The sequence below is a fragment of the Capra hircus genome, chromosome 29 (genome assembly GCF_001704415.2).
Source record: "Capra hircus breed San Clemente chromosome 29, ASM170441v1, whole genome shotgun sequence".
Taxonomy (NCBI): Eukaryota; Metazoa; Chordata; class Mammalia; order Artiodactyla; family Bovidae; genus Capra; species Capra hircus.
This window is the reverse complement of record NC_030836.1, coordinates 1,387,357-1,408,759: the sequence shown is the minus strand read 5'-3', so window position 1 is coordinate 1,408,759 and position 21,403 is coordinate 1,387,357. Positions and strand designations below refer to the sequence as shown.

Sequence of the window (21,403 nt, the reverse complement as noted above, 5' to 3'; positions counted from 1 at the left end):
GCAGAGTGGGAGAGTAAAATGTACATTAATAACACATACCAATAACATCCCAGAAATTTATTCCATGATCTGTTCCAGTCAATCTTCACCTCGCATTGGGCAACCACTGTTCTGATAAATATCACCATAGATGAATTTCCCTGTTTTTGGACATCATACAATTGGAATAATGAAGAATGTATGCTTTTATATCTTGCTTCTTTTGCTCGACATAATACTGTTTAGATTAACCCATGTTGTTGTGTATCTGTAACTTTTACTGATGAGTCATATTGACAATTAACAATTGTTTTATCCATTCCTCTCTTGAGGGACCTTTGGGCTGTCTAGGCTACTATAACTAACCCTGCTCTGGACAATTCTTGCACAAATTTTTTTGTGCACATATGTTTCATCTTCATTTCACTGCAGGTCAAAAAATGGAATATGTTTAATTGTATAAGAAACTACCAAATAGCAGTGACTGTACCATTTTTCATTCTCATCAAAGCAGGTACTTTACTTCTTTGCCAAATAGATTATCAGCCATTTTGATTCTAGTGATGCAAAAAGTGGGTAAGACAGTACTTGGCATAAAATTACCCTGGAGAGGGACAAGCAATTGTTCTTATAAGATTAAGTGCTCACACACTTTAAATAAAGGGCATCTGCGTTTCTTCTTTCCTATAACCATACTGCACTCCTCTTTGTGGTCTAATCCCTTCAAAAAACACCTTATAAATGCCCCCACTATTGACCATACATCTCTTTAAGTACTATTATGTTTAAAAAGATGTTCATAAGTATTGTCGCGGTTTTATAAAGAGGACAGGGCTGAGGCATCGCCAAGACTTCTCAGGTAAACAGCAAATAAACAGCGCAGGGTCTTCTTTCTCCTGCTGCTGCCTGCCTGATCTCTCCGCGACGCCTGGAGTTATGTATTCGCTTTAGAGGGGCAGTGCCCTTCTGACAGCCAATCAGCAGGTCCTGACGAGCAGCACCTTTTCCAGTCCGAGAATCTGGGTGTCCCTGGACACCCAGCTTCTTGTGCGGTGCGCTCAGGCGCTGAGGCCGGAACCGGGCCAGGCACGTGCTGGGCTCCGGGCTGCGCGCCGTCGCACCTGCTGCTGAGCGAGCCAAGCGGAGACGCGCTTCTTTCAGCAGCGCCTGCACCCCAAATGCTCCTCTCAGTCCTACGTTTTTCTCCGCCCCCTGCCCACGCTTAATTAATCATCTGGTCCAGGTGCCTCCGCACTGGCCTCCTCGCTGGTGCGCGGGGCTGGGCAGGGAAAGGGGCGCCCCGCCTGCGGAGAGACTGGGTGCGCCGTGGCTGGCGCGGCGCCGGAGCGTCCGGGATGCCTGAGAACGGCTCCTTCGCCAACTGCTGCGAGGCGGGCGGCCGGGCCGAGAGCCCCCGCTGGACTGGCGCGGGCGGCGCGCGGCCCTCCGGGGCGCCCCGGCCTCCCTGGGTGGCTCCCGCGCTGTCCGCGGTGCTCGTCGTCACCACCGCCGTGGACATCGTGGGCAACCTCCTGGTCATCCTCTCGGTGCTCGGCAACCGCAAGCTCCGGAACGCAGGTGAGCGCTGCGCCCGCCGCCGCGTCGGCCGCTCCCGGGGCCGGGTCTCTGGTCTGACCCTGACCGCGCAGTCGGCCGCCCGGTCTGTCCTCCGCTCCCCGCGCCGCCTTCCCTTCTCTCAACAAGTCCCCCAGGTTTGGTCTTGAACCCAAAATTAGGTTGAGTTTGCTGCCTTTCCCCGACGTGTGGCTCTTGCAAACGCTCCGGGAAGCACTTGGCGCATCAGTGCCAGCGTAAATCGGGTAAAGTTTTTCTCGCCCACTTCTTGGCAGAGCAGGGAGCTGTGAAAATAGGAGCTTCTGAAAGTCAGAGCTGTCCAAGGCGCTCCAGTTTTTGCAGATTTGGATGGTGCCCCTCCGTGGCCACAGGAATCTCATCTTCAACACCTCCCTCCCCTGCCAAGCACAGTGGTTCACGCAGCACGTGCTTGGAAAATATTTACTGAGACAATGAGTAAATTAGTGGAAACGCTCTAGAGAGATTTGGTCCGATACTTAGCTCCTCATCTTGGTTCCAAACAAGAGTGCAAAGGCAGCCGTCGACAGCCTCTACTTGGTCGGAATTGCATTGTTTTCAAATAACCCCCGTGTTTAATGAAGACAGGGAATTCGTAGGACTAAACGAAGATTAAAATAATAATTTGGCAAAATAGTGTTGCAATCCTATTTCTCCCTTTCGATACACTCGTTTCAACTTTCTCATGTGTAGCTGTGCCAGGGAACAAAACCAGAGGGAGGGAGTCTCTGAACTCTGACCCCGAGGGTCATCAGAGCATGCTGACCATTCTAGCTTTTGGAGAAGCTCAGTGACCCGTTGGTCCATTTGTCGTTTCCCTGTTTGGGCCTTAGGGGCAACTCAAATGTTAGAGTGAATTAAAATGAAAAGATAGCAGAAAACCAATCAGATAACTTAATCATGCTTTTCTAAGGAGGCAGACCATTCAGAAAGGCTATTTCTAGTACATTGTTATAAACACTTTATGTGACCCAGTGACTCCCAAGCTTTTCTATCTAAAAGAACAAACAAAAATGTGGGCTTCTATCTGTAATATTGGAAACCACATTTGAAGTAATTGTATGGTGACAGATGGTAACTATTTATAGGGATCATTTTGAAATGTATAGAAGTATTGAATCCCTGTGTTGTGCACTAGGAACTAACATTGTTATAGGTTAGTTATACTTCAAAAACAAACTCAGAAAAAGAGGTCAGATTTGTAGAGCCAGAGGCAAGAGTTGAGGGCAGAGGAAACTGGATTAAGGCAATCTAAAGGCACAGACGACCACTTCTAAGATAAATAAGTGGTTGGGATGCAGTGTACAGCATGGTAAATATAACTCTGCTGTATGTCACATGACAGTTGTTGAGAGTAAATCCTAAGAGTTCTCATCACAAGGACATTTTTTTTCTGTTTCTTTTTGCATCTATTTGAGATGATGGATGTTCACTAAACTTATTGTGGTAATTTTTTCATGGTGTATATAAATCAAATCATCTTGCTTTGCTCCTTAAATATACAGTCCTGGGTCTCAATTACATCTCAGTTAAACTGGAAGGAAAGGAAAAGTTAAACTTTCTAACTCAGTCATTTCAGTAGTGGTGACTTTTATTATCTGCAATAACTTTTTCAAGATATTGTTGTGTCCTTGGAATAGAGGCTTATCTTCTAGGAAAGAGCCGGTTAAAATCATTTTGATCATATTGTCTTTTGTAGCAGCCACAAGGATTCATTTCCTGCCCAGGGAAGCAGGGCTTCTCTCCCAAATTAACCAGGTGTTTAGAGGAGCCTTTGTGGGCTTCCTCCCTTGGGCGAGGTGGCTGGGGCCAGGTGCTGTTTCCTTTGCCTGAAGGAGGCAAGCTTCTTCTCCCCTCCTCCATCCGCAGGCAGGCTGGCCTCTTCTTCTCTCCTAGTGAAGTTCACAGAGACCTTGTTGCTTTGAGAGTATGGCTGGGGCAGGTAATGAGCGTGTTAACACTAGCACTCCCTGTGTTCATCCTTCCTGTGTCTTGGCGAATCTGCTACAGCCCAGCACCAGAAAAAAGAATTTAATACCATATCTGTGCGTGAAAGTGACAGTAGCTCCGGCGTGTCCGACTCTTTGCCACTCTACAGACTATAGTCCGTGGTATTCTCCAGGCCAGAATACCGGAGTGGGTAGCCGTTCCCTTCAGGGGATCTTCCTATTTCTGACAGTTTCCTGCCCCAGTCACGCAACTTAACCAGTTTTTATTTGACCCTTGGCTTTATTGCTAATGGTCATGAAAAAGCAGTTGGCAGACTGAGATTTCACAAGATGGCCCAACACCTGCAGCACTTTGAATAGTCAGCACCCCTTCTCCTATCCATCGGCTTCCCTGGTAGCTCAGCTGGTAAAGAATCCACCTGCAGTGTGGGAGACCTGGGTTTGATCCCTGGCTTGGGAATATCCCCTGGAGAAGGGAACGGCCACCCATTCCAGTATTCTTGCCTGCAGAATCCCATAGACAGAGGAGCCTGGCAGGTTAGAGTCCATGCGATCACAAAGAGTCAGACGTCACTGAGCAACTAACATGCACACACACATATATATAATTTATATATAATTTAAAGGAGTCGACACGACTGAGCGACTTTCACTGCTATTCGTCAGGTTTTCCTCTTACTGAAGAGTTTGGAGTTACTTTAAGAAACATCTTGGACCTTTCTGTAATTGAGTCTAGTTCTTTAATTCATCCGTATTAAGAAAACAGGGCTGTAATAATGAGAACATGTGCATTTACAATAACTCAGGCACACAGCACACATTAAAGTCACAACCGCATTCTTAGCAGGTGTCATTATCCTCTACTTGACTATTATAAACTCAGTTTCTCTGTCTGGCAGATTCTTATTGTTAATAACAGGGGATGTTCCATAGCAGTGTAGATGGTTAGATTGACTGTGCTTTTGTGGGCACGGGGGACTCCCCTGTCTGCGACTTCTGTGCTCATGCCTTGGGCTAACTTTCTCAGAGATGGCGCTAGAGCGTGGCAGACAGGAAGGGAGGGAGGCAGATGCAGAGCACTGCGTCACTTAGAAGGTAAGGTCAGGAGTCTGTTTCCCTCCCTGCTGCGCTTCCGAGCCTTACTCCTTGCATGGCGCGGGCGGCGTCTCCACTTCCCCGCGTGCTCCCTGGGGACCCTCCGCACCCCAGACTCTCCCGGAGCGTCTGGGGACTTCTCCGGGTGCCCGCCCCTGCTGTCCTTCCCCTGTCCAGGCCTCGCCAACATCCACCCCTGTATTTTCTGTTTTCCTCTCCTGCTTTTACAGAACCTTCCTCCAGCACCTTCCTTCTTTCTCGCTGTGTTTTCAATTTCTCTTTCCCTTTAGCCCCTCTCCCCACCCCCACACACTGGGGATCCTTTGATTAAAAGAAAAAGTAATCTTTCCTTGGTCTTATGTGTCCTTCTAGCTTCATGACTCCTTTCTCCTTTACAGCAGACGTCTGACTAACGGTTTATATCCATTAATCACTCATTGCTCCCCATTTCTCCGAGCCCCCTGGGTCTGCCCTCCTGGGAGATGCCCTGTGCTGTGTTCTGCTGGGGGCCGCTCCCTCCCGGGACCTTCCATTCCCTCGGCTCACCTGATGCTAGTTCTTGAACCTCCTTCCTCTCTTCATCTTTGAGACACCCTATTCCTGAGAGTTGTCACTGGTTCCTTTGTTCCCCAAGTCCCCCTGATTTTGGTCTCATAGTATCTCTACATGCCCCAGTTCACACTCTTATCCTCCCCTAAACAAGCCATGTCCCTGGTCCCCAGACAGCTTTCCCCTCCCGTCCGCCCTCCCTGTCACCATGGCCAGACGAACCCCTGCGTCCAGGGACCACTTCCTGCATCTACAGAATGGGCCCCAGCGCCCCTGGCACAAGCCTGCAGGACTCCCCAGGGTCACAGCCCTGGCTCTCTGCTCCGGCTCACAGAGACGGGAGCTGCTGCCACCCGCTCCCGGCCTGTGTTCTCTGATGTTCTCTCTTCATCTCGGGAAGCTCCCCTGCCTCTTTTTGGCTAGAGAATATCTCCCTCATATCCCTTACTACCATGGCGGTAAGTAGTTAAAATCCTGAGCTCGGGTTCGATCCCTGGTCAGGGAAGATCCCATATGCTGTAAGGCTCAGCCGAAAAATGGAGGCTCCTTCAGGCTCTAAGAATTGCACACCAGCTGCAGACCTCAAGGGCTTCCCTGGTCGCTCAGTTGGTAAAGAATCTGCCTGTAATGCAGGAGACCCAGGTTCAATTCCTGGGTCGGGAAGATCCACTGGAGAAGAGAGAGGCTACCCATTCCAGTATTCTTGAGCTTTCCTGGTGGCTCAGCGGGTAAAGAATCTGCCTGCAATGCAGGAGACCTGAGTTTGATCCCTCCATTGGGAAGATGCCCTGGAGAAGGGAAAGGCTACCCACTCCAGGATTCTGGCCTGGAGAATTCCATGGACTGTATAGTCCTGGGGTCGAAAAGTGTCGGACTCAACTGAGCCACTTTCACTTTCTTTTTGCAGACCTCAAAGTCAAATTTGACTAGGAAAAGTAGCCAACATAGAGGTAGACTGTCTTCTCCCAAGACACTAGCTCAACCCCCTTCCTCAGCCCTCCTGCTGGTTGTTGGCTCTATAGTTAATATCATGAAAGGCGTGGTCACTGTCTCCCCCACGACCCCGCCCAGTCCACACAGCACTTCCCTTGCAGTGCCACTCTTGAGTTTTTTCTCTCTCCACAGGACTGTGAAATCATTGAGAGCAGAGACTTTTATTCCGTTTCTGAAACTTCATCTAGGTCTGCTGAAACAAATTGAAATGGACAAAATAATCAAGAAAGCAGTGAGACAGAAGGTGTTAATTTTGCTTCATGAGGTGAGGTATACTCAGCACCACTCACACCATCAGTATGAATCTCAGGGAACTGAATTGCCATGAGCACTAAAAGCCCAAAGTATATCTCATTCTTGTCCTCAAAAGCTGACTGGCACCTTCTCTAGAGTGTACTGACCCCTGTTGTTCCTCTGTGGCCAGCCGGCTCCCTAAAATTGTGCCCCAGTGACTCCTTGGGGAGTTTGTTTTTTAAATTTTTATTGGTGTATGTTGATGTTGTTGAGTCACTAAGGTGTGTCCGGCTCTTTGTGACCCCATGGACTGCAACACTCCAGGCTTCTCTGTCCTTCACTATCTCCCACAGTGTGTTCAAACCCATGTCCATTGTGTTGGTGATGCCTTCCAACCATCTCATCCTCTGTCGTCCCCTTCTCTTCCCGCCTTCAATCTTACCCAGCATCAAGGTCTTCTCCAACGGGTCTTCCCCAAAGTCAGCGCTTCACATCAGGTGGCCAAAGTATTGGAGTTTCAGCTTCAGCATCAGTCCTTCCAATGAATATTCAGGACCGATTTCTTTTGAAATGGACTGGTTTGATCTCCTTGCAGTCCAAGGGACTCTCAAGAGTCTTCTCCGACTATTTGAGTATAGTTAATTTACAACGTTGTGTTAGTTTCAGGGGGAGAGCAAAGTGAGTCAGTTATACATATACATGCATTCACTATTTTTGAGATTCTTTCCCATCCACGCCATTGCAGAGTACTGAGTAGAGTCCCCTGTGCTCTACAGCAGGTTCTTACCAGTTATCTGTTTTATATATAATAATGTGTATGTGCCTCTTGCCCATTCTGGCTTGAGGCTACTCACTGTAAACCACCTATAAAATGGAGCCTGCTGTCATTACCCTGCACCATCCAGACTGCCAGCCACACAGAAAAGAGCTGAGAGAAACGTGTCCTTACTGTAATGCAGAGAGAGTCTCCATCAGCTAGCGGAAGGCACCACAGCATCCATGGTTCCTGGCCTACCAGCACAGGGACCCTAGTTTCCCAGGTAATGATCAGGAGCCACTGCCTGACAATGGATTCTTATTCTGCAGGTGGATTAAGAGGCTGTCGGGGAGGTGTTGTTAGTGAGTGGAGGTATGGCCATACCTAGGGCATTCTTGTAATTTGTAAGGAAGAAGGATGTGGAATATCTGATGTTGGGATTACCCAGAAAGACATGCAGTGCTTGCTGAATACCCAGGTCCTTGTCTGGAATGCACTCTGTCGCTTGGACGCCCAGCAGTGAGCAGGGTCTACATCATCTCTCACCCAGAACCACTGGCTGCACTGCAGACTTCCTGGGGGGGATTTCAGCCTGGCCGTGTTGGCATCCCCAGTTAAATTAGAGCAGATCCTGAATTGAGGAGGTAGACGGTGATTTATTTACACATCACAGGCTGACCCTGAGGTAAAGCTTCTGAAGGGCCTGGAGGAAATGTTTAATGGGCCCACAGCCCCCGCCATCCAGGCGTTACCAGGTAAGTGGCCCTGCCTCAGCCAGGCTTTGTCCACCATCAATCAAGCACTCCTGGAGACATCCCTTGGTGGCAAGCATCTTCTGAGCTGCTGAGCCTTCAGGCTTTGGAGGGCTTCTTATCAGCTGAAAACCAAACTGTGCTTCATTAGACTCCTTCTCTGATGTTGCCTGAGCCTTCCAACTTCACATTTTAGCTCTAAGTATTTTCTCTTTACTGAGAAAAAATAGAAGCATTTTAAATCTCTTAATTATGTCTTTTAGCCAAATAGCCAGAAAGCTCATAATCCTTGTTAATTGCCCCCTTGGAGTCCTCAGTATCCCCGAGTGTGAACATTTTCATGTTAGACTGCCTTTTTTTGCTCCCCACAAAGTTTGGTGTCTGTATTTAGCATGATATGCTGCAAAACTCAGAAAATCCTGTTACCCATTACGTCTTACAGTTTAAGATACTGATGGCTGAAAGAGGAAAACTTAGGGTGTTAAGTCCCGGTTCTGAGGGAGTTTACACTTTAGAAGCAATGTCCTAACTTCACCATTCTCATGCTATAGGACTTCTCACATCTTATCTCCCAGGGAGCCTAGTCCAACATTATGAGCCTCTTTCTTGTTCTTTGTAATAATGATATCAAGTTGTCATAATTTTATGTAATTATAATAATATATGACTGATAATATAAATAATAATGCAGGTGATAATAATATAAAAATCCCAATAATAGGTAATAGCTAAGATTGTTAGACTAAGGCTAAGATGTGAAGAGGGCTGAGTGCCGAAGAACTGATGCTTTTGAACTGTGGTGTTGGAGAAGACTCTTGAGAGTCCCTTGGACTGCAAGGAGATCCAACCAGTCCATTCTGAAGGAGATCAACCTTGGGATTTCTTTGGAAGGAATGATGCTAAAGCTGAAACCCCAGTACTTTGATCACCTCATGCGAAGTGTTGACTCATTGGAAAAGACTGTGATGCTGGGAGGGATTGGGGGCAGGAGAAGAAGGGGACAACAGAGGATGAGATGGCTGGATGGCATCACCGACTCGATGGACTTGAGTCTGGGTGAACTCCGGGAGTTGGTGATGGACAGGGAGGCCTGGCGTGCTGTGATTCATGGGGTTGCAAAGAGTCGGACATGACTGAGTGACTGAACTGAACTGAAGATTGTTATACACAGGCTTAGCAGATGCAAACTATTATATATAGAATGGATAAACAACAAGGCCTTCCTGTGTAACATGGAGAATTATGTTCAATATCCTAAGATTAAACCATAATGAAAAGGAATATAAGAAAAGTAGGTGTATACATGTATAACTGAATCACTTTGCTGTAGAGCAGAAATCAACACAACGTTGTAAATCAGCACATCATTGTAAATTAAAAAAAAAGACTACTATGTGCTTATTATGTGTCAGATAGAAGCCTCTCTCATTTAAAAGAGAGAAAAAGAAAAAAACTTACAGTCTCTCTATCAAAGGATAGCCCTTTCCAATCACCAGTTCGTTTCCCTCCTCTTGAAGGCAAAGCAGAGTAGGAGGGTGGCCTCCAGTGCAGAAGCGTGTCCTCCAGCACTCACCAGGCTCGCGCTTGCTCACCCTGCTGGTCTCCTAGCTGGCAGGAGAGAGGGCACTGTTTGCACTCTCTCACTCTTGTGATGACCAAAAACTCCACACCATTAATCCCTTTGATGTTTCTTTTTCCTGATTTCCTCTTGTTTCTCTCCTCGTTTTTTTTTTTTTAAATTCCTCCCCTCTTTCTCTGTTCACATATTCTGGATGCTAATGTCTTGATCTGTAAAATGGAATCAGCTGATCCATCATAAAAGCAGCCTTAAAGGATTCCTGTGAAAAACAATTGAGTCAGTTAGTGTGAGTGCATATTGTAAACATTAATGTGCTATACCAATTGTTTTCTTGTGGTTATGTGTGTTAGTGGCTCAGTCACATCAGGCTCTTTGTGACCCCATGGACCCCACCAGGGTCTTCCCTCCCTGGGATTCTCCAGGCAAGCATACTGGAGTGGGTTGACATTCCCTTCTCCAGGGGATCTTCCCGACTGAGGAATTGAACCCGGGTCTCCTACATTGTAGGCAGACTCTTTACCATCTGAGCCACCAGTTCAGTTCAGTTCACTTCAGTCACTCAGTCGTGTCCGACTCTTTGCGACCCCATGAATTGCAGCACGCCAGGCCTCCCTGTCCATCACCAACTCCCGGAATTCACTCAGACTCACGTCCATCGAGTCTGTGATGCCATCCAGCCATCTCATCCTAGGTCGTCCCCTTCTCCTCCTGCTTCCAATCCCTCCCAGCATCAGAGTCTTTTCCAGTGAGTCAACTCTTCACATTAGGTGGCCAAAGTTCTGGAGTTTCAGCTTTAGCATCATTCCTTCCAAAGAACACCCAGGACTGATCTCCTTCAGAATGCACTGGTTGGATCGCCTTACAGTCCAAGGGACTCTCAAGAGTCTTCTCTAACACCACAGTTCAAAAGAATCAATTCTTCGGTGCTCAACTTTCTTCACAGTCCAACTCTCACATCCATACATGACCACAGGAAAAACCATAGCCTTGACTAGACGGACCTTAGTCGGCAAAGTAATGTCTTTGCTTTGGAATATGCTATCTAGGTTGCTCATAACTTTTCTTCCAAGGAGTAAGCGTCTTTTAATTTCATGGCTGCAGTCACCATCTGCAGTGATTTTGGAACCCAAAAAAATAAAGTCTGATACTGTTTCTACTGTTTCCCCATCTATTTCCCATGAAGTGATGGGACCGGATGCCATGATGTTCGTTTTCTGAATGTTGAGCTTTAAGCCAACTTTTTCACTCTCCTCTTTCACTTTTATCAAGAGGCTTTTTAGCTCCTCTTCACTTTCTGCCATAAGGGTGGTGTCATCTGCATATCTGAGGTTATTGATATTTCTCCCGGCAATCTTGTTCCAGCTTGTGTTTCTTCCAGCCCAGCGTTTCTCATGATGTACTCTGCATAGAAGTTAAATAAGCAGGGTGACAATATACAGCCTTGACGCACTCCAATTCCTATTTGGAACCAGTCTGTTGTTCCATGTCCAGTTCTAACTGTTGCTTCCTGGCCTGCATATAGGATTCTCAAGAGGCAGGTTAGGTGGTCTGGTATTCCCATCTCTTTCAGAATTTTCCACAGTTTATTGTGATCACACAGTCAAAGGCTTTGGCATAGTTAATAAAGCAGAAATAGATGTTTTTCTGGAACTCTCTTGCTTTTCCATGATCCAGCGGATGTTGGCAATTTGATTTCTGGTTCCTCTGCCTTTTGTAGAACTAGCTTGAACATCAGAGTGTTCACGGTTCACGTATTGCTGAAGCCTGGCTTGGAGAATTTTGAGCATTACTTTACTAGCATGTGAGATGAGTGCAATTGTGTGGTAGTTTGAGCATTCTTTGGCATTCCCTTTCTTTGGAATTGGAATGAAAATTGACCTTTTCCAGTCCTGTGGCCACTGCTGAGTTTTCCAAATTTGCTGGCATATTGAGTGCAGCACTTTCACAGCATCATCTATCAGGATTTGAAACAGCTCAACTGGAATTCCATCAGCTCCACTAGCTTTGTTCGTAGTGATGCTTTCTAAGGCCCACTTGACTTCACATTCCAAGATGTCTGGCTCTAGATTAGTGATCACATCATCATGATTACCTGGGTCATGAAGATCTTTTTTGTACAGTTCTTCTGTGTATTCTTGCCACCTCTTCTTAATATCTTCTGCTTCTGTTAGGTCCAGACCATTTCTGTCCTTTATCGAGCCCATCTTTGCATGAAATATTTCCTTGGTATCTCTAATTTTCTTGAAAAGATCTCTAGTCTTTCCCATTCTGTTGTTTTCCTCTATTTCTTTGCATTGATCGCTGAAGAAGGCTTTCTTATCTCTTCTGGCTATTCTTTGGAACTCTGCATTCAGATGCTTATATCTTTCCTTTTCTCCTTTGCTTTTCGCCTCTCTTCTTTTCACAGCTGTTTGTAAGGCCTCCTCAGACAGCCATTTTGCTTTTTTGCATTTCTTTTCCATGGGGATGGTCTTGATCCCTGTCTCCTGTACAATGTCACGAAACTCATTCCATAGTTCATCAGGCACTCTATCTATCAGATCTAGGCCCTTAAATCTATTTCTCACTTCCAATGTATAATCATAAGAGATTTGATTTAGGTCATACCTGAATGGTCTAGTGGTTTTCCCTGCTTTCTTCAATTTGAGTCTGAATTTGGTAATAAGGAGTTCATGATCTGAGCCACAGTCAGCTCCCAGTCTTGTTTTTGTTGACTGTATAGAGCTTCTCCATCTTTGGATGCAAAGAATATAATCAGTCTGATTTTGGTGTTGACCATCTGGTGATGTCCATGTGTAGAGTCTTCTCTTGTGTTGTTGGAAGAGGGTGTTTGCTATGACCAGTGCATTTTCCTGGCAAAACTCTATTAGTCTTTGCCCTGCTTCATTCCGCATTCCAAGACCAAATTTGTCTGTTACTCCAGGTGTTTCTTGACTTCCTACTTTTGCATTCCAGTCCCTTATAATGGAAAAGGACATCTTTTTTGGGTGTTAATTCTAAAAGGTCTTATAGGTCTTCACAAAACCATTCAACTTCAGTTTCTTCAGCGTTACTGGTTGGGGCATAAACTTGGATAACTGTGATATTGAATGGTTTGCCTTGGAGACGCACAGAGATCATTCTGTCATTTTTGAGATTACATCCAGGTACTGCATTTCAGACTCTTTTGTTGACCACGATGGCTACTCCATTTCTTCTGAGGGATTCCTGCCCGCAGTAGTAAATATAATGGTCATCTGAGTTAAATTCATCCATTCCAGTCCATTTTAGTTTGCTGATTCCTAAAATGTTGACGTTCACCCTTGCCATCTCTTGTTTGACCACTTCCAATTTGCCTTGATTCATGGACCTGACATTCGAGGTTCCTATGCGATATTTCTCCTTATAGCATCAGATCTTGCTTCTATCACCAGTCACATCCACAGCTGGGTATTGTTTTTGCTTTGGCTCCATCCCTTCATTCTTTCTGGAGTTGTTTCTCCACTGACCTCCAGTAGCATATTGGGCACCTAATGACCTGAGTAGTTCCTCTTTCGGTATCCTGTCATTTTGCCTTTTCATACTGTAATGGGGTTCTCAAGGCAAGAATACTGAAGTGGCTTGCCATTCCCTTCTCCAGTGGACCACATTCTGTCAGACCTCTCCATCATGACCCACCCGTCTTGGGTTGCCCCACAGGCATGGCTTGGTTTCATTGAGTTAGACAAGGCTGTGGTCCTAGTGTGATTAGATTGACTACTTTTCTGTGTATGGTTTCAGTGTGTCTGCCCTTTGATGCCCTGTTACAACACCTACCATCTTACTTGGGTTTCTCTTACCTTGGGCTTGGGGTATCTCTTCATGGCTGCTCCAGCAAAGCACAGCCGCTGCGCCTTACCTTGGACGAGGGGTATCTCCTTACCGCCGCCGTTCCTGACCTTCAATGTGGGATATTCCTCTAGGCTCTCCTGTGCCCGCACTCCTCCCGGCCCCCGGCCCTGGCCTCGGGCGTGGGTGGCTCCTCCCAGCTGCCACCCCTTGCCTCAGGCTCGGGGTAGCTCCTCAGGGTCACCGCCCCTGGCCTCGGGCGCAAGGTGGCTTCTCTGGGCCGCCCCTGACCTCGGACGCAGGGTGTCTCCTCCCAGCCACCACTGGCCTTGGATGCAGGATAGCTCCTCTCGGCCATTCCTGCGCCGTCGCAGCCTGGCACTCTAGGCCACTTCCCCTGACCTCGGACGTGTGGTAGCTCCTTTCAGCCATGCTTAGTGTGCCGGCTCGCAGCCGCCTGGGAGCCACCAGGGAAGCCTTCTTGTTATAACCAAGTCTAATTAAAGTAAAAATGCTTCCATAAGAGTTTCCAAGCAATGCTTTGATGGTTATGGTATAAGATTTTGTGGTAAGCATCTTATAGAGCTTCCCAGGTGGCCGAGTGGTAAAGAATCCACCTGCCAAGCAGGAGACGCAGGTTTGATCCTGAATCCTGGGTTAGGAAGATCACCTGCAGAAGGAAATGGCAACCCACTCCAGTATTCTTGCCTGGAGAATTCCATGGACAGAGGAGGCTGGTGGGCTACAGTCCATGGGGTCACAAAGAGTCAGATATGACTGTGCCACTGAGCACAGCAAAGCAATAATCACTTTAGTTACTTATTAAGTTGATGCTTGTGCTCTTAAATATATTTTTAAGTGGTTAAAATATCTCCATCTTATTTTTGCATACGCTATTTGCTTGCTAAGTGTAAGTTAAAATTATGTTAGATTTCAACTGAGCCCTTGTATGATTTACCCACTTGATCCAGGGTTTTCGTAATTTAATTTTGGAAGAAAACAATGTCCACCCTCAAAGAATTTGGGGATTAATTAGGACCTCTGTTTGTTGTTCAGTCTCTAAGTTGTGTCTGACTGTTTTTTTGACCCCATGGACTGTAGCCTGCCAGGCTTCTCTGTCCATGGGATTTTCCCAGGAAAGAATGCTGGAGGGGGTTGCCATGCCCTCTTTGAGGGCATCTTCCCAGCCCAGGGGTGGAACCTGGGTGTCCTGCACTGGTAGACAGATTCTGTAACACTGGCCCACCAGAGAAGCCCAATTAGGAGCTTATGGCGATAGGAAAGGACATTGGTTTAGTATTTGTGAAGAAGTCACATTTTTAATAAATTACCTACTCAGTTATTTCAAATGCCTATCCCTGAATATAACTAATAAGAATATCTCACATTTGTTTGAAGATTATTATGATTTCTTAAATCCTTTCCCATGCAAGATCCCATTTGAGGTAAATAGCCATGCTGGGATGGAGGCAGGCCTGTAAGAAAGGCCTTTGTGATTTGTAGCTGATCCCTTGGCTGGTCGTGCTTGACCAGCCTCATCCCCACCCCACTGCCTGCTGCCCTCAACCCCAGAATGACTTGATTCTTCCCCAGTGTTCTCACCTCCTCATGCTGGTCTCCTGCCCAGCTCTCCCTACACAAAAAGGCAGTTTCTGTGTCTCTTTCCCCCAACAGCACTGTGGGCATCTCAGTGGCAGGGGCATATCTTTCAGGCATCACTGTGCCCTACCCAAGCATGATAGGTGCTCAGTGGACACAGCACACATTTTTGAGTAAGTGAGAGATGGAGGAAGACCTCAAGGCATGGGAAGTTAAACCTTGTTGGAAAGGATTACAGAGATGATAGTGTTAACTTCCCTGTCGTAACACTCACAGCGTCTCACTAAAAACTGTGTTTCATTAATTTACATGGCTGCACTGGGTCTTAGTTGCAGCATGCCTCCTGTCTTCGTTGAGGCATGGGGGTTCATTAGTTGCTGCACGCAGGATTTTTTTATTTACAGCGTGCAAGATCTAGGTCCCTGACGAGGATCAAGCCTGGCCGCTCTGCATGGTGACCACTAGATCACCAGGGAAGTCCCATTACATCTCACTTTCATTTCATTGTCTCCTGTATGAGACCATGAGGTTTGTAGGAGAAGATGCGTCGTTCTTGCTTACCCCATACCCTCAGCCCCAGCGTGGTCAGAGCATCCGGCTGAGCCACCAGGGAAGCCCACAGTCAGAGCCAGTACCCAGTAAATACTCAGCAGTATTTGTTGAGCAAATGAGTCCACAACTATCTATTTCTGCATCGCTACTTTTAGCTCAAAGAGCAGAGACAGTTTAAAACCAACACATTCTTCTTAGGAAATAGAGTGGACACAGGAAAGAGGGATGCAGAATTTTTATGAAGACCAGATAGCTCAGCATCTGCTGGTTCTCTTCCAGATTAGCACATCCCCACTGAGGACTAGATTTCCGGAAAAAGGAAGAGTAGGCCGAGAGGGAGGGGACCGTGGTGGCTGTGTATGTGGAAGGATGTGCTTTGTGTATGAATGCTGGAAGGAGTTCCATCCATATTAATACAAAACCCTGTTGTGAAGGTCTGTCTCCACTAACATGCCCTGTCTGATGGAGGCCGATAGAAATAAGTCACGCCAAGGCTTGTGAGATAAATGCTCGTTAGAGGCCTGTGCCCGGGGTGATGAGCAGCACTGCGTGTCCTGCTCGATTTCTCACCTGTCTGTAGAAAATGGGACTGCAGAACTCAGCCTCCCCTTAACTTTCCTCTAGACAGGGCCTGGCTTCTTAGAGATGGGAAACATGGCAAGAATTTTATTCCTCTAATTTGGAATTTTGTCAAGAAAGTCTGGAGATGATAGGATGTCTGGGCAGATGGATCTACAGCAGGAACTGGTTGATTTCAGCCTTTTAGGAACAGCCAGAGTAATGGGGAAGAGTAATTGAATCACTTTCCACATGGAGCCGAATGTGTTCTACCCACTGTTTACAGGCTGTTTGCCGCCTCTGGGGCGTTATTCTGGGCTGGGCCAGGTTAACACCGCACAGCTTGACTTGCTTCCTGAGAAACAGCGGGCTGAGCCGCACCTGCTCCCAGCCGCTCGAGCCTTTGTCCGCCCGTGCTTGCAAGGGCTAGAAGCTCCTTTGCCACCCTGCCAGGAGGCCATGGGCCCTGCGGAGGCCAGCATCCCCACGTTGGAAAGAAGGGATTTTTGTCACAGAAATAGCCATGCACGTGTGTCTGAGGAGGGGAAAAGAGGGCTCCAAAAATAAAGAACAGAACTGACAAAGCAGTCGTCACAGAGAAAAGAAGTTCAAGGACTTGGTCAAGTTAAAAAGTAACAGCACTGCGATTACCCCAGGTCACTCCAACTTCCAGTGCCCACTTCCAAATGTCAAAACAACAGTTAATTTCTTTTTTGTGTGTGTTCCACAATGGCGGCATCAGTTTACATTCCCACCAACAGTGTATTAAGGTTCTGTTCCCTTTTCGCTACATCCTCACCAACATTTGTTATTTGTGTTTTTTTTTGGTCATAGCCACTCTGATCAGTGTCAGGTGATATCTTACTGTGGTTCTGATTTGCGTTTCTCTGATGATTAGTGATGCTGAACATCTTTTCATAAGCCTGTTGGCCATCTGTGTGTCTTCTCTGAAAAAACATCTATTTAGGTCTTCCGCTCATTTTTTGGTCAGTTTATTTGTTTTATTTTTTATATTGAGTTTATGAGCTATTTGCATTTTGGATATTAACCCCTTATCGGACATACCATTTGCAAATAGTTTCTCACATTCAATAGACTGTCCACATGATCCATCAATTCCACTGCTGGTTATATGTCTGAAAGAAAAAGAAAATACTAGTTCAAAAAAATACATATGCACCCCAATGTTCATAGCAGCATTATTTGCAATTATCAAGGTGACTGGACAGATGACTGGATAAAGAAGATGCGGGGTTTACACATACACAGTGGAATCTTACTCAGCTGTAATAATGAGTGAAGTTTTGCCACGTGCAACCACTTGGATGGAACTGGATGCCATTTGACTTGGTAGAATAAGTCAGACAGAGAATGACAAACATTGGGTGTTTCCATTTCTATGTGGAATCTAAAAACAGAACAAATAGTGACTATAACAAAAAGAAGCAGGGTCACAGATACAGAGGCAAACTCGTGGTTATCCGTGGGGTGAAGGTATGGGGGAGGGGCAGCATAGCAATAAGGGATTCAGAGAGAAAAATACTATGTGCAAAATAAACTTTAAGAATTGCACAGGGAATACAGATAATATTGTATAATAACCTTAAATGGGGTATAATCTATAAAAATACTGAATCACTATGTTGTACACCTGAAACTAATACAGTATTGTAAATCAACTGTAATTATTCCTGAGTCATCTGACAACAAATTGGAAAGAGGTAATCCCTCACTCTCTGAGACCAAGTAAGGTCTAAGTAGGAGAGTCAGAAGGGCTTCTCAAGTGGTGCTAGATGTAAAGAACCTGCCTGCCAGCGCAGGAGACATAAGAGACACTGGTTCAATCCCTGAGTCAGGAAGATCCCCTGGGGGAGGGCATGGCAACCCTCCAGAATTCCAGAATTCTTGCCTGGAATCCCATGGACAAAGGAGCCTGGTGGGATACAGTCCATGGGGTCACAGAGAGTCAGACATGAATGAGGCGACTTAGCATGCATATATGCACAGTGGAATCAGAAACTGAAATCTACCAGTGGAGACAGAACATGGCTGAGAATTAAACGAAAAAGCAGGAGATACCCCCATATCCCAAGCAGGTCCTGAGATGTGCCCTTCTTGCCTGTAGTACCAGCATGAAATAATTTGAGGGGTATTTTCTCCCATTAACTAAACAGAGTCCCGAAATAGTAGAATAGGAAGGAATCTCACAGTTTACCCTAAGGCAGGGTTCTCCTCACCATCTAACCTGTATTTGAAAGTCTCAAGAGACAGGGAAGCTCACTGCTTGGAAAGCACTTCCACATGTCCAAATGAGCTCCTTTCTTTTCAGTTACACCCTGTTTCCTTCAGACCCTTTGCTGGTGGCTCAGATGGTAAAGAGTCTGCCTGCAATGCAGGCGACCTAGGTTTGATTCCTGGGTCAGGAAAATCCCCTGGAGCAGGGCTTGGCAACCCACTCCAGTATCCTTGCCTGGAGAATTCCGTGTTCAGAGGAGCCTGGAGGGCTACTAGTCCGTGGGGTCGCAGAGAGCCAGACACAACTGAGTGACTAACACTTTTCCCTCAGATCCTAACTTAGCTCTAGACTCAGGAACAGTTGGGTCCTGAGAACTCCTAGGGAACTAACAAATGTCGTTTCAGTTGTTTCTGAGTGAGGTGACCTCAAGCATCTGAGGCTAAAACAGACATTTTAAGAAGCCTGCTTGTGGGTCTCCCAGCTTCCCCAGGAGTCTTCTCTGAGGTGGGGTGACAATGTGTATCTGGACAGGGAGGACTTTCTCTACCTTGTAGGTCTGTCTGTAGCTACAGGTATAGAATCTGCTTTTCCTGAGGGTCTAACTTGGGGGCACTCCCAACTGAGTGGCTCTGAGCCCCCGTTTCCCAAACGCCCTTGGGATCAGACCTGGCTCTTTTGATTGCTGTGCTTTTTGGGTCCTTTCCATCGGCCAGGTGCTTTGAACCCTTGAGGTGGTCACTGCAGCCTCTGCAGGGGGCCCCCAGATGCATGGTGATGGTGGCACATCGGTGTCCTGGGAGAGTCCCTCCTGGAAGGGACAGAAGCTAGAATATTCTAGAGGATGGAGATCGCAAGGTCTCCTCCTGACTCTCTCTGCCTGTTTCCTGCTCCAGGTAACCTGTTCTTGGTGAGTCTGGCGTTCGCTGACCTGGCCGTAGCCCTGTACCCCTACCCGCTGACCCTTGTGGCCATCTTCCACGACGGCTGGGCCCTGGGGGAGGCGCACTGCAAGGCCAGCGCCTTCATGATGGGCCTGAGCGTGGTCGGCTCCGTCTTCAACATCACCGCCATCGCCGTCGACCGCTACTGCTACGTCTGCCGCAGCGTGACCTACCACCGCCTCTGCCGCAGCCGGCACGCCGCCCTCTACGTCGGCCTCGTCTGGCTGCTCACCCTGCTGGTCCTGCTGCCCAACTTCTTCGTGGGGTCCCTGGAGTACGACCCGCGCGTCTACTCGTGCACCTTCGCGCAGACGGCCAGCGCCGGGTACACGGCGGCCGTGGTGCTCGTGCACTTCCTGCTGCCCGTGGCCGTCGTGTGCTTCTGCTACCTGCACATCTGGGTGCTGGTGCTGCGCGCCCGCAGGAAGGTCAAGGCGGAGAGCAAGCCGCGCCCGTGGGCCGGTCGCGTGCGGAGCTTTCTGAGCATGTTCGTGGTCTTCGTGATCTTCGCCATCTGCTGGGCGCCGCTGAACTGCATCGGCCTCGCCGTGGCCATTGACCCTGAAGAAGTGGCTCCCCGGATCCCAGAGGGGTTGTTTGTCTCTAGCTACTTCCTGGCCTATTTCAACAGCTGCCTGAACGCCATCGTCTATGGGCTCCTGAACAAGAACTTCCGCAGGGAATACAAGAGGATCGTCTCTGCCCTCTGGAACCCGCGGCGCTGCCTGCAGAACTCTTCCAAGGGCAGCCAGGCTGAGGGCCCGGGCAGCCAGCCTACCCCCGCTGATAGCGCCCGGGACCCTGTGCAGGCAGATAATCTCCCACCTGATGCCCGGCCGGGCGACGCACTCAGGAAATGATGGGAGAGAATCCACTCCTCGGGGGAGGTCAGCCGCCTGGGCTGTGCCAGCCAGAGGACAGCGTGCGGCTGGGGGCCTTTCACCATGTGGACGAGAAGCCCCTCAGCACGCTGGGGTCAGGCAGCCAGGGACCCCTGCAGGTCCTGGAGGCCGCGTCCCGGCGAGAACATCGGGCCCAGCCCACCCACAATCCGGGTGTGTCGGGCCCGGTCCCGCACGGGCGAGGAAGGAGCAGAAGGCAGAGGGGCCTGGGGTGCAAGAGGCGGCCTCCTCCCCACTGCTGCGCTCCTGCTTGGGCTTCCTGCTGCTTTCGTCACTTCCCCTGAGGGGCTGCAGGAGTCCAGGGCTCCTGTGTGAGCTAGGCTGGAAGCAGAAGCTCTGCAGGGTTAGAAGAGCGGCGCTCTGCAGGTGCCGCTCAGAGCACAGCGTCCTGCACCCCACCCCCGCCAGGATCTTCCTTACACACGTGTTTGCGTGTGTGCAAACCCACACACACCCCATCACACACACCCCCTGTATACACTGTGCACCCCACTCACACCACACTACAGACACACTGCACACACACCCCATCACACACGCCCTGTATACACTGTGCACCCCACTCACACCACACTACAGACACACTGCACACACACCCCATCACACACGCCCCCCTATATACACTGTGCACCCCACTCACACCACACTACAGACACACTGCACACACACCCCATCACACACGCCCTGTATACACTGTGCACACCACTCACATCACACTACAGACATACCACACACACACCCCATCACACACGCCCCCCTATATACACTGTGCACCCCACTCACACCACACTACAGACACTACACACACACACACACACAGCCCTATATACACTGTGCACCCCACTCACACCACACTACAGACACACTGCACACACACCCCATCACACACGCCCTGTATACACTGTGCACACCACTCACATCACACTACAGACATACCACACACACACCCCATCACACACGCCCCCCTATATACACTGTGCACCCCACTCACACCACACTACAGACACTACACACACACACACACACAGCCCTATATACACTGTGCACCCCACTCACACCACACTACAGACACACTGCACACACACCCCATCACACACGCCCTGTATACACTGTGCACCCCACTCACACCACACTACAGACACACTGCACACACACCCCATCACACACGCCCTGTATACACTGTGCACCCCACTCACACCACACTACAGACACTACACACACACACAGCCCTATATACACTGTACACCCCACTCACACCACACTACAGACACTACACACACACACCCCATCACACACGCCCTGTATACACTGTGCACACCACTCACACC

At 48.2% G+C, this 21,403-nt stretch overlaps 1 protein-coding gene across 1 annotated transcript; it reads left to right on the top strand.

Moving 5' to 3' along the window:
* On the top strand, positions 1,335-20,033 carry MTNR1B (melatonin receptor 1B). The gene is made up of 2 exons (XM_018042917.1): positions 1,335-1,557; positions 19,126-20,033. The coding sequence occupies exons 1-2, from the start codon at positions 1,335-1,337 to the stop codon at positions 20,031-20,033; spliced, it is 1,131 nt and encodes a 376-aa protein (XP_017898406.1).

Coding starts and splice junctions, on each gene's coding strand:
- MTNR1B (XM_018042917.1), top strand. CDS start 1,335: ATGCCTGAGAACGGCTCCTTCGCCAACTGCTGCGAGGCGGGCGGCCGG. Junction 1,558..19,125: donor CCGCAAGCTCCGGAACGCAG/GTGAGCGCTGCG, acceptor TTCCTGCTCCAG/GTAACCTGTTCTTGGTGAGT.